At 38.2% G+C, this 13,569-nt stretch overlaps 1 protein-coding gene across 1 annotated transcript in view; it reads right to left on the bottom strand.

Moving 5' to 3' along the window:
- Positions 1-13,569, bottom strand: part of PATJ (PATJ crumbs cell polarity complex component) — a 363,753-nt gene that overhangs the window by 256,825 nt on the left and 93,359 nt on the right. Inside the window, exon 19 of the mRNA XM_042951928.1 lies at positions 4,710-4,919. Coding sequence (XP_042807862.1) covers positions 4,710-4,919 — 210 coding nt within the window. The remainder of the gene's footprint in view (positions 1-4,709; positions 4,920-13,569) is intronic.

The following is a 13,569-nucleotide window of genomic DNA, read 5'->3' as shown; positions in this document are numbered from 1 at the left end:
GGGACATCAAAATAAAGTTTCTGCACAGCAAAAGAAACAATCAACAAAACTAAACGCCACCTACAGAATGGGAAAAGATATTTGCAAATGACATATCTGATAAAGGGTTAGTATACAAAATACATAAAGAACTGATACAACTCAATACTCAAAAATCAAATAATCCAATTAAAAAATGGGCAGAACAGACATTTCTATAAAGAAGACTTCCAGATGGCCAACAGACATATGAAATGATGCTCAACATCATGCATCATCAGAGATATGCAAATCAAAACTACAAAGAAATATCACCTCACACCTGTCAGAAGGGCTAAAATCAAAAACACAAGGAACAACAAGTGTTGGCAAGGATGTGGAGAAAAAAGAACCCTTGTGCACTGTTGATGGGAATGTGGACCGGGGTAGCCACTGTGGAAAACAGTATGGAGGTTTCTCAAAAATTTAAAAAGAAATATCACATGATCTAGTAATTTCACTAGTGGGCATTTATTCAAAGAATATGAAAACACTAGTTTGCAAAGATATATGCACTCTTCTGTTTATTGCAGCATTATTTACAATAGCCAAATTATGGAAGCAGCCCAAGTGTCCATCAATAGATGAATGGATAAAGAAGATGTGGTATATATGGACAATGGAATATTACTCAGCCATTTAAAAAGAATGAAATCTTGCCATTTGCAACAACATGGACAGAGCTAGAGAGTACAATGCTAAGCAAAATAAGTCAGAGAAAAGACACCATATGATCTCACTCCTATGAGTGAGATGGAATTTAAGAAACAAACGAGCAAAGGGAAAAAAAGAGAGAGAGAGAGAGAGACAAACCAAGAAACAGACTCTTAAGTATAGAAAACAAACTGATGGTTGCCGGGGGTGGTAGGGGAGGTGGGTAGGTGAAGGGGATTAAGAGTGCACTCACCATGAGAAAAAAAATTAAAAAAAAATGTTTAATGGTTATTTATTTTTGAGAGTGAGAGCATGAGTGGAGAAGGGGCAGAGAGAGGTGGACAGGGAAGTGGGCTCTGTGCTGACAGCAGTGAGCCCGACGTGGGGCTCAAAATCACGAACAGTGAGATCATGACCTGAGCCAAAGTCGGACGCTCAACCAACTGAGCCACCCAGGTGCCCCCGAAATGATAATTTTTTTAAAGAGGGAAAATTCAACAGAGTAACAAACGGAAGTTTCACAAGGTTGTCAGAAGATCAAATTACCAAGTCAGTATCATTACCGCCACTTCACTAGTAGCTAATTTAATAAAAATGTAATAGAAAACAAGACATCATTCACAAAGGGGGAAAACTCAGTAAATCATCTCAGAATTAAATTTGAAAAACACTGCACAGAACATTTAAGGAGAAAACTGTAAAAGAAGATCTGATTAAATAAAGAGACATACTATGTTTACAGGGGAAAAAAAAGTATTTCTTAAATTAAAAACATCACTTACTACATCACTTACTAGTAAGTAAGGTCCTTACTAAAAAAAGGACCTTAATATTAAGAAATGTATCAGGGGGCACCTGAGTGACTCAGTCAGTTAAGCTCTGGGTCATAATCTCACGGTTTGTGAGTTCGAGCCCATATCAGGCTCTGTGCTAACAGCTCAGAGCCTGGAACCTGCTTCAGATTCTGTCTCCCTCTTTCTCTGCCCCTCCCCTGCTTGCGCTCTGTCTCTCTCTCAAAAATAAATGTTAGGGGAGCCTGGGTGGCTCAGTCGGTTAAGCATATGACTTCAGCTCAGGTCACGATCTCATGGTTTGTGGGTTCAAGCCCCACGTTGGGCTCTGTGCTGGCACCTCAGAGCCTGGAGCCTGCTTTGGATTCTGTGTCTCCCTCTGTTTCTGCCCTGTCCCTGCTCACGTTCTGTCTCTCTCAAAAATAAATAAACATTAAAAAATTTTTTTTAAATAAATAACGTTAAAAAAATGAAAAAATAAGTCCCATTCAGTTAACATGAAAATATATAAATATGTTATATTTGTATAATGTATACCTATATATGACTTAATAAAAAAAAGTCACGTTCTCTTAACTTTTATATATTCATAGTCTTTCTGCCCCAAGCTGACTTTGGGCCACCTTCTTCACACTCTCTACCCCACTTCTGCGGAGGACTGAGTTGAAAGCTCAGTAAACTTTACGTGATCAGGTAAGTGACCACCAAGTGGACAAGAGAGAAAGAGACCTCAGAGAAGATCCACACATCACTATTTACAGCTCGTGAGCAAACAGTTTTGCTAAAAGTGCCCAGATGTTAAAGAAGGAATCAATGGTCGTTCCACTAAGAATTTTTTGCCATCCTGAAAGTGACCTTTCTCCTCATCCCTTTTGTGGCTTCCCGCTCCCAGGTATCCTGGAAGACTTCTACTCACAGGGAAAAGCCTAGGCAAAGGTCTACCTCACAATTACTACATTCCAAAACCCTATCAGAATGTGGCTCTGATATCCTGAAATCTCTGCAGCCCTACCTCTGCCAGGAGCAGCACAGGAATCCACACCCAACTGGTAACTAAGTTCTCTTTTTTATACCTGACACTTCCCTTAAACTGCTTCACAGTAAAGTCACGCCGTCCAAGTCCTCTAGGACATAAATAGTTTGGGAATTCCTCTGGCAGCCCAAACAACTAGACAAATAATCATCGGGTAAAATCTATATGAAATTCCCCCCCCCCCCACAATGAGAATACCAAGAAGATGAGAGCCCACATAAAAATATCACACTCCTCCCCCCCACCAACTTAATTTGTCCAGAAATCAAACCAGGCATCTCATGGTGTTGGCTACGGCAACAAACAGCAAATATGCAATACAAAGTCGAGAACTTGATTAGCTGTGTGCTATACTCCATTTTGAAGTATTTGGAGTGCTGGATAGTATAATATACCGGCATCTTTATGGGAAATTCATGAAGGTCATGAGGTTCCCCAGTACATAAATACAGGAATCTATATCTATATATGAACATATCTGTATCTACCTATACTTATGGACACATGTAGTATGTTAACATACTCATGTAGTATATCGATGTATTTCTTAAAGATATTAGGAGTTCTCTAGGATTGTTCAGTCTTTTCAGAAATGAAAAAATAGGCTCAGGGAAGAAGAGTGGTGTACCTATCATCAAATTCCTAGTATGATGTTTCTCAAAGTGTGAAATTCGGCGTCAGAATTACATGGGTGATTCACTGAAAAGGCAGATCCCTAAATAGCCATCACAATGACTAGAAGAAAATCTCTGAGGGTAGGACCTGGAAAACTGCATTTTAACCACCTCCCAGGTGATTAAATATATTACATATCTTTGAGGTGAAACCCACTAGGCTAACTCATAAGAAAGCTAGAAACAGAGTCCAGGTTTCTTAAAATCCAGTCCTGGCACTCTATGAAGACGATCTGTCTGTTTCAGACAAGCTATGCAAACCAAGGTAGCAACAAGTTAAATATATAGCACTGTGGCTAACAGTGCAGGGTCTGAGGCCACCTTGCTGAGTTTATACTCTGTCTCTTACTAGTTACATCACTATGGATAAGATGCTCAATTCTCTGTGTCTTGATAGGCTCATCTCTAATGAGGGTAATAAGAACGACCTCTTCAAGTTGCCAAGAGCATTAAATTAGTTAATGCATATAAAGGGTTTAATATACTGACATATGGTAAGCACTCAATAATATTTTCATACTGCTTGAAAATTATCTTGAAGTATTTTGTTAATTGGGGAACCTCAAAAGCACCCTAACTGTAATGTGGCCCTCAGTCATAAACACTAATCTGACCCCATACGAAAGATTAAACAGTAAGTGGGGTGCCTGCGTGGCTCAGTTGGTTGAGCATCCAACTTCAGCTCAGGTCATGATCTTGTGGCTTGTGGAGTTCAAGCCCACATCAGGCTCTGTGCTGACAGCTCGGAGCCTGGAGGTTGCTTCAGACTCTGTGTCTCCCTCTCTCTCTACCCCTCCCCCGCTCACACACTGTCTCTGTCTGTCTGTCTCTCTCTCAAAATAAAAATAAACATAAAAAAAAAAAAGATTAAACAAAAAGGGGTGCCTGGGTGACTCAGTTGGTTAAGCATCCAACTCTTGATCTCAGCTCAAGTCTTGATCTCAGGATCGTGAGTTCAAGCCCCATGTTGGGCTCCATATGCCCGCCACCCAAAAAGAAGATTATGCAGAAAGAGCACTTAAAGATGACTTGGCCACATAGACTTCTAGATCCTAGGGGTTATGAGGCACTTTGATGGGCAGAAAAGTGGATTAAAATCTCAAATCTGTATGTTAAAACGATATAGTTACTTGGATTTCAATTTATCATGACATCTCAACATCATTCCCAAGTGAAAAGTTAAAATGCACAGATTTTAATTTATATCATAAGGAATGTGATGAGAACTTACAGATCTGTGCTAAAAGCATAAAGCTAAAAATAATAGTAAAAGTGGTAGGAGGACTAGTAACGTTAGCAGCTACTATTTATGTAATGTGCTAAGCACTTAATGAACATAATCTTTAGTCCCCCCAAATCTTACGAGGTAGACATTATGTTGCTAATTTTTTAAGTCAAGGACATAAGAAATTTGTCCTAGGATACACAGAGAGTAAGCAGTGGAACAGGGATTTGAAAGCAGGTGCATCTGTCTCCAAAACCATGTTCTCAACTATTACACTATTATCACTTCCTATAGTAACACAATTGAACACTCACCACCAAGGGCTTACAGATGCCAAGGCGTACAATGCCTGGTGGTACGGCTTTCAACACTTCCACGGCTTCAGCAAGTGTGGTGTTCTCCAAAGAGTATTCGTTGACTGAAACCAGGCGGTCTCCAGGTAAGAGTTCTCCTGTTCTTTCTGCAACACCATCTGCCACCAGGGAACGGATCACAATCACTGATCGTGTGGGATCCAAAGGGTCCTAAAGGATCAAGTAAAGAAGAAACAATGAGTGCATTTCTGAAAATACATGTATTCATGATTCTCATTTGACTATTTATTATAAGTGTCCAGCATTCTGGTGATAGTCTTCCAAATTCTTCTGTTAAAATATTGTTCTATACATCCACACAAATATCAGCTTCTATCAAGGTGGAAACATAGTCCTAACAATTTCAGTTACATATCTGAGGGTTCAATACATACAAATTTCTTCTTTAAACTTTTGAAAACTGATATTTTGTTGGACCACAAATCTATGGACAGTTGAGTAAGATTCTCTGACATCCTCAAGCGTCCATATTATAGACTAAAGACAAGTCTGCTCTTGGGCAATAAATAGGCTTTAAGAGAAGTGTACTATGGTAAATGATACTTCATTTTTATGTATTGCACCAGTATAAAATCCTCCTGTTAAATCAACGAAGTTCAAAACAGACATGGAATCCATGGAATATCCAACTGCATGACAAAAGTATTTTGAAAATAACATAGTTATGGGGCGCCTGGGTGGCTCAATCAGTTAGGCATCCGACTTCAGCCCAGGTTATGGTCTCACAGCTTGTGAGTTCGAGCCCCGCATCGGGCTCTGTGCTGACAGCTCAGAACCTGGAGCCGATTCAGATTCTGTGTCTCCCTCTCTCTCTGCCCCTCCTCTGTGTGTTCCCTGTCTTTCAAAAATAAATAAATGTTAAAAAAAATTAAAAATAACATAATTATAATTTATAATCTATAACATGATATAGGGACCCCTAGGTGAGAACTATTCTGATATAAGAAAATGAGCGTCACTTTGTCAACAAAACCAAGGTGAAAATCTCTCCCATCTACTGGGAAGGCCCCATTTTTCTTTTTATTAAGCAGCACTAAAGATAATGTTGACATTCAATAAATACATTTGGTTAATAACCAGTTTATAGTCCATTATTTTTTTATTTTATCGGACACTCATATACAACACTTACTATGTGCCAGGCTCTATTCAAAGTGCTTTACACTAACACTTGTCTCTGTTTTTACAGATGAGGAAACTAAGGCTCAGAAAGTTCAGGAAACTTGCCAAGATTACCCACGTGGTAAGTAGCAGAGCTAGGATTCAAACTCAGCCAGTCTGGCTCCTAGGTTCTTACTCTAGACCATCAGGCTCTGCCACTTGCCCCACTTTAAAATAATGGTACTACAGAGAAAAAATAAATCCCAATCATGACACTTGTCTATTTTGTTTCTACAGTTTCATAATGCACATACTATTCCATAAAGTCAAGATGTAGTAACATGAGATTCTACTACTGTTGAACCCTTCCTGACAAATACAAGAGAAACTGTCATGTTTTGTGTTAGAATCAGAAGGCTCAGGAATTAGCAAAGTGAGAATTTGCCAAGTTCCAGGCTTTGTCAGTTTGATATGACTGATGGTTCTTTTGAAGTGTTCTGATCCAGTTTTCCATACCTCTGTGCTTTGGACATCAGAGTTCATTTTCAAGTACTATATGGAATTTTAACCAAATATATCATGTTTAAATCAACAAAAGCCACACAGCTAATTCCTTGAAAAAATGCCTTCAAACATAACTGTCATTACCCTCCTTAACCTTGCTTTTCTGCTCCAAGGTCAAGATACTCTTGGTAAATTTCTAACATGCCCTGATGTAGAACACCTCATATATAGGAAAAGGACTGAAAGTAAAAATAGTCATGAGTACTCACTAATAAAGTACATAGTGCTAAACTATAATTACACCAATATTTTCAAGTAGAGGGAGCTATTGCATAGGAAGAGAAGAGAAAAGAACAAAAAAAAAAAAAAGTACAGTGGTATATCAGCAGGCAATCAGTGCGGATATAAAAGAGCTGTCTGTTTTGTCACCGGCAACCATGAATCACAACACACTTTTCATTCTGAAATATGAAACCATTACATTTTAAGTCTGACACACTAATAAATAAGCTGTACAATTATGTCCTTCATTTAGGATGTCAGTTTATGATGAAAGGCTTTTTTATTAGGGGGGAAGGGAAACTACATAATAGCATATTCCTCTCATGAAATGCCCAGAAAGCAGCTAGCATTACTTCATTTTAATAATTACTAAACTTTCTTAGGGAAAACTGCAACAGTAAAATATACCAAAAGCAAATAAGTGATTTCACTAGGTTGGCGTGAGCAATCTCTTGCAGAGTCATAGAACACCAAATCAGAAAGTACTATTTTTAACCTCAACTGGGTGAACAGGTTTTCAAAATGCAACCAGCTGAAATGATAATCAGAAACATTTGAAAGAAAGATTAACCAGGAAATCATAGAAATAGAATGATTAACACATTTGCCTTATTACAGAAAAGTCGTGGTGAGCATTCATTTATACAAAGCGCAGTCTTCTTTAGACCTCAAGCTAGTACCAGGTATGCTTCCTTACTAAAATTTATTCAGGCTTAGACCTCTAGTTATTCTGAACACTAAGTCCAATCTACCACTGCTTTTCCTGGAGGAGTGAACCCAATGGCAGTGTCTTTGTCATTTAAAAAAAAAAAAAAAAAAAAAGAAAAGCCATCCATTTCTGAAGATGCCCCATTATGCATAATCACTATTTCATTTTCTGTGATGACTTTTCTAACTGTGTGATTTCCTATGTAGCCGAATGAAGTTGCTTTAATGAGTAACAGTCATTTCCTTTCATGGGGCATCACATGCAGCAGCCGCCCTATGGAAAAACAGCAGCTGCTACTGCCTACTGGGGTGACTGCTGTCCTTGAGGCTTCGCTGCATTAAAAATGCTTAAAAACCAGCCCGATTTAGGCTACTCATCATCAGAAAGGTCTGTATTCTGAAAAATCTAGCCCACAGTATCATACTCATGTTGTAGCAAACAAAATGTTATAACGGTTGTTTCTAAAGACCTCTACCCAACTTTGAGACCCCATGTAAAATTTTTTTAAGTTCCCATCAGTTCTTATGACCATTTATCATAATTTTAAAACCTCTGATTCTTCCTATTTTGGTAAATAACACTGCAAGGAACATGGTCTTCCAAAATCAAGACATTGTTTTAGACTAAGCAGTCAATAGAGGGCACTAAAGACCAATCACAGAACACAAGAAACAGCATCTTTTACTATGACAACTACTCTCTTCTGAAGGATTTGGTTCTTCTTTCTTCAAAAGCCTTATATTATTATACACATTATAACAGTATTCCATATGCTTGCTTCAACTTAACCATTTATGAAATTTGTCCCCTACAGCTCTTAAAAATATTAGCAAACTCTGACAATCAGTTAAGGACAGCTAACTTCCCTCAGAATGCCAGACCAAGACAGGAGATCTGACTTGAATTCTTCTCACTATTTAGCAATGAAATCCCGAGAATCCAAATACCCGGTCTCATAAGTGCATACAATCACTGTGCCTGCCTGAAGAAAAGTGCACATAAGAATTTTTGAGGTTTCTTGAAGTGATGCTAATGTTTGATGTTATAAACACAGGATGTTTCCATGTTGGGGGAAATCCAAGTTGACAGACTTCTCTCCTCCCATAATCCCTGACTCGCATTACCATTTACCCAAGCACTCACTTAATCCCTCTCCCCTAACCCCTCCACTGAGTTGCTAGCTAAGGCATGTCAATTTGAACTTCTATCTTTTCTACCTGACCCTTTCTCTCCATTTCCGCCACAACTAAGTTGGTTCAGCTTCTCATTATTTCTTGCCTCTGCAACTGTTTGTCTCACTGTCTCCACTCTTGCTCCCATCAGTTTATTTTCCACAGAAATAAAAGAATGATCTTTAACAATAAAAATGTGATGAGGGGCGCCTGGGTGGTCAGTTGGTTAGCATCTGGCTGCGGCTCAGGTCGTGATCTTGCAGTTTGTGAGTTGGAGTCCTGCATGGGGCTGTCTGCTGTCAATGCGGAGCCTGCTCTGGATCCTCTGTCCTCCTCTCTCTGCCCCTCCCTTCCTCACTTGCTCTTGCTCTCTCTCCCCCTCAAACATAAATATTTTAAAAAATAAATAAAAATTAAATTTAAAATGTGGTCATAATTTCTTCTCTATTTGAAACACTTCAGTGACACCCAGTTGCCTTCGGACCATGTCTTAACTGCTTGTGAGAGCAATTCCTTCAGATGTGCAGAGGAGTCTAGGCTCCTATCGCTCTCCCTACACGTGAGACTGCCCGTTTCCATTTGCTTCGCACATCGTCCCAAAGATACAGAACTACTGAAATCCAGCGACTGTGAAATGCTTTGATACGTTGCCTGACATCCGACAAACCATTCCATCTGCCAGGAATACTTTCCCTGCTCCACTGCCACTTATCTACCTTTTCACCATCAGAGTCCACTCAAGTGTTTCCACCAATGGAAAGCCTTCCCTGACTTTCTCCTCTTGTGATCCCCTAATTCTAGAAGAGGACTTCCATACAGCATTTGTCATAATATAGTTTTCCTTATTGTCCCATATCTCTTAAAATAAGTTGGGTCTCCTGCTTGTTAGATGTATCCATGGCACCTTGCATTTTCTCTATTATAACACTTCTGGCATTTTTCAGAAATTATTTTAACTGTCTTATCTATTAAAAATAAGCTTCATGAGAGTGAGGGTGTGTTTACTTATTAGCTGCTTTATTTCCAGGACCTACTAAAGTGAATGCCATATGGAAGGTACTGAATAGTAGTTGAAATATTGAATGGCAAACTATTTACCTTCTCTCTCCTCACTGGACTGTTAAGTCAAAGGCAAAGGCCACATCCCGTCATATATGAATAGGAAAAACAATGGTTAGCACTTACTATTTGCTATGCCAGGAATGTTCTAGGAATCTTACTAGAATTCATTTATTAACCTTCACACCACCATGAGGTAAGTACCATTATTATCCCTACTTTCAGGATGAGAAAACTAAGACAGAGAAAAAGTACCCAAGGCGCACAGTTGAGAAATGGCAGAGGCAGAATTTAAACCAGCTGGTAAAGTTCCAGGGTTTACACTCTTAGCCACTAAGTGATGCAGCTTCCCTACCTTCAAGTACTTGCCAAACGAATTAGTACTGAAAGAAGGGAAATTGATAGAAGATATATTTATTACCTTGCCAAAGTGTGTAAACTGAGGCCCTTACGTATGACACTTGGCCACTACAGGTTTATATATCAGTACCTAGTTGATGAAGTTAGCACAGAATGTAGAGCTTGGCTGCCATGTACAAATAAAACATGTATTTGTTTGCCAAATTTTAATTTATACCTACTTTCTCAAGAATCCATTCATTTGGTGACCTGAAGACACCTTTACATGAAGGGATACATACATGTGACAATAATTATGCCCAAATGGATAGGATTCCAAGTTTCTACAATGTCTATAAAATGTAGTATATGAATATTTGTGTACCTTCCCACAGATCAAAGAGATCAGAGTTCACATAAGATAAGGCAAGGTGCAGGGGCATCACCTGGGGCAGAATGGTGGCTCAGTTGAAATGTAGGCTCTGTGAGAGACGGCTATCAACCTGAAGATGTGGGGAGCTCTAGCCATGAAGCTGTCACATAAGCAAAACTACCAATACAAGCAAGCAGCGACGGCAAGCTCACTGGAAAGGCATGGAGCAGGGAATGTTAGAGAGAAGAAATAAACAAGAAAAGTGGTCACATTTAATAAAATTGGCCAGTGCATCAGTAAGAGGTATTTTTTTAAAGAGGAACATGAGACGTATACCCTGGACTATTCTGACATTTAACATGTATATGCTTTGTAGTATTACTCCAATGCAGAAAAATAGATATCAAGGTGTAAACAATGACCTTACTACATGAATTCAAAATAAAGAACAACTTTTTGATTATTTTTTTTTTAATTTTTTTTTTTCAACGTTTATTTATTTTTGGGACAGAGAGAGACAGAGCATGAACGGGGGAGGGACAGAGAGAGAGGGAGACACAGAATCGGAAACAGGCTCCAGGCTCTGAGCCATCAGCCCAGAGCCCGACGCGGGGCTCGAACTCACAGACCGCGAGATCGTGACCTGGCTGAAGTCGGACGCTTAACCGACTGCGCCACCCAGGTGCCCCAAATGATTATTTTTTAATTCTATATTTAACACCCTAACTTTTAAAAGCATTAAGGAAATGGAATATGAATTTTTATAGTAGAATGGCATTGAATAGAATGCCATAGAATAGATCAATGGAACAGGATAGAGAGCCCAGAAATACACCCATGCTTATATGGCCAATTAATCTAGACAAAAGCTTCAAGAATATACAATTGGGAAAAGATGGTCTTTTCAATAAATGGTGCTGGGAAAACTGGACAGTTACATGTTCTATGAAAGGACTGCTTTCTTACACCATACACAAAATAAATTTAAAAGGGATTAAATCTAAATGTGAGACCCAAAACCATAAAACTCTTAAAACACAGGCAGTAATCTCTTAAACATCAGCGTTACCAACGTATTTATGGGTATATCTCCTCAGGCAAGAGAAAGCAAAACTAAAAACAAACTATTGGGACTACACCAGAATGAAAAACTTCAGCACAGCAAAAAAAATAATCAACAAAACAAAAGGCAACCTAGCAAATGGGAGAAAGTGTTTGCAAATGATATATCTGATAAGGGGTTAATATCCAAAATATGTAACTTACACAACTCAACACCAAAAAGAAACTGACTAAAAAATGGATAGAGGACCTGAACATTTTCCTAAAAAACATATACAGATGGCCAGCAGACACAGGAAAAGATGCTCAATATCACTAATAACTAGGCAAATGAAAATCAAAGCTACAATGAAATATCATCCTACCCTGGTCAGAATGACTAGTATCGAAAAGATGAGAAGTGACAAGTGTTGGCAAGGATGTAGAGAAAAGGAAACCCTCATGCACTGTTGGTGGGAATATAAATTGGTGCAACCACTGTGGAAAACAGTATGGAGGTTCCTCAAAAAATTAAAAATAAATACCCTAATCCCATTGCCGGGATTTACAACAGCCAACATATGGAAGCAACTCAAGTGTCCATCAATAAATGAATGAATAAAGCAAATGTGGTACATATATACAGTGGAATATTACTCAGCCATTAAACAGAATGAAACCTTGCCATTTTCAACAACATGGATGGCATTATGCTAAGTGAAATAAGTGAGACACAGAAAGACAGATGCCATATGATTTCACTTATAGGTAGAATCTAAAAAACAAATTAAACAAACAGGCTGTCAAATACAGAGAACTTGTGGTTGCCAGATGGGAGGTAGGAAGGAAGATCAGTGAAATAGGTGAAGGGGATTAAGAGGTACAAACTTCCAGTTAGTTATAAAACAAATACGTCACAAAAACAAAAAGTACAGCATAGGGAATATATTCAGTCAGTAATATTGTTGTATGGAGTCAGATGGTGACTACGATTATCATGATGAGCAATAAATAATATACAGAATTGGCAAATCACTCTATTGTACACCTGAAACTAACATAACACTGTATGTCAACTACACTTCAATAATTTTCAAAATGTGTATAAATTGCTTTACCTTTGATAATTTTGACACTGTTAACTGAGTACAGTATATTAAAATATAAAATTGGCCTATGTAAACTCATGAGAGGAAATATGGTTAAGTCATATAGTCTTAATCCTACATTTAATTACTCTAAGTAGTTTAATTATTAAAGCTCTTTGCTGCTGTACAGCTCACCACACCAAAATAACTGCTCTCCCATATTACTGGAGTCCTTCATCAAAATGAAATGATTAAAAAAAAAAAAAAGACTAGGAGTACAACCTAAATAATTATGAAATAGAAAGTGCTCTACAAATGAACAGATATCCTAATCAATGAATTCAATGTCTTGGTATACATTATCACAGAATTAGGCTATTGAGCCTAACTCCACAAATACTCAGATCAGTGTGAGGAAGTATATTTCAAAGATAATTTTAAAGAATCTACATAATTTCTGGATAACATGAAATAGGTAGCTATGAAATATTTGATCAGAGAATTGTTCCAAATCAGTAATGTTCAACTGAGAGAAAACTATAAAAGTAGCAAGCAGCAAATATTTGTTTCTTGAAGAGCATACTCTTAAATGTGGCCATTATTATTTGAACTAAAGAGTATTAGGGGCACCTGGGTGGTTCAGTTGGTTAAGCATCCAGCTCTTGATTTCGGCTCAGGTCATGATCTCTCTGTTCATGAGATCGAGCCCCATATTGGGCTCTGCATTGATGGTGCAGAACCTGCTAGAGGTTCTCTTTTTCTCTGCCCCTCCCCTGATCACACTTTCTCTTTCAAGGTAAATAAAAGAAACATTAAAAAAACATCTTTGATCTCAAAAGAGTATTAAGTTAAAACGTAAATAAGTAGATTTTCAACGATCTCAAGGAAGTTACTAAAATGGAGAACACTGAAAGAAACCATTAAATTTAAAAGGGAGACCACTAACTTCTCCATCCTGGAGGTAGGCAGAAGAAGCAAATGGTATAAAAAAAGGCAAAGGAAAGTTTATTTTACACACACACACAGGAAAAAAAAAAAACAGTGATCTGCAGAAGCTGAGGTACAGCTGGCATGAATTAAAATTTCCATTGTGAGCAATGTCAATCAGGAAACAGGAATCCAAAGTTTTTTG

This window comes from Panthera leo, chromosome C1 (assembly GCF_018350215.1).
Source record: "Panthera leo isolate Ple1 chromosome C1, P.leo_Ple1_pat1.1, whole genome shotgun sequence".
In the NCBI taxonomy this organism is placed as follows: domain Eukaryota; kingdom Metazoa; phylum Chordata; class Mammalia; order Carnivora; family Felidae; genus Panthera; species Panthera leo.
The sequence above is the reverse complement of the archived record's forward strand: the minus strand, read 5'-3'. Positions and strand labels throughout refer to the sequence as shown.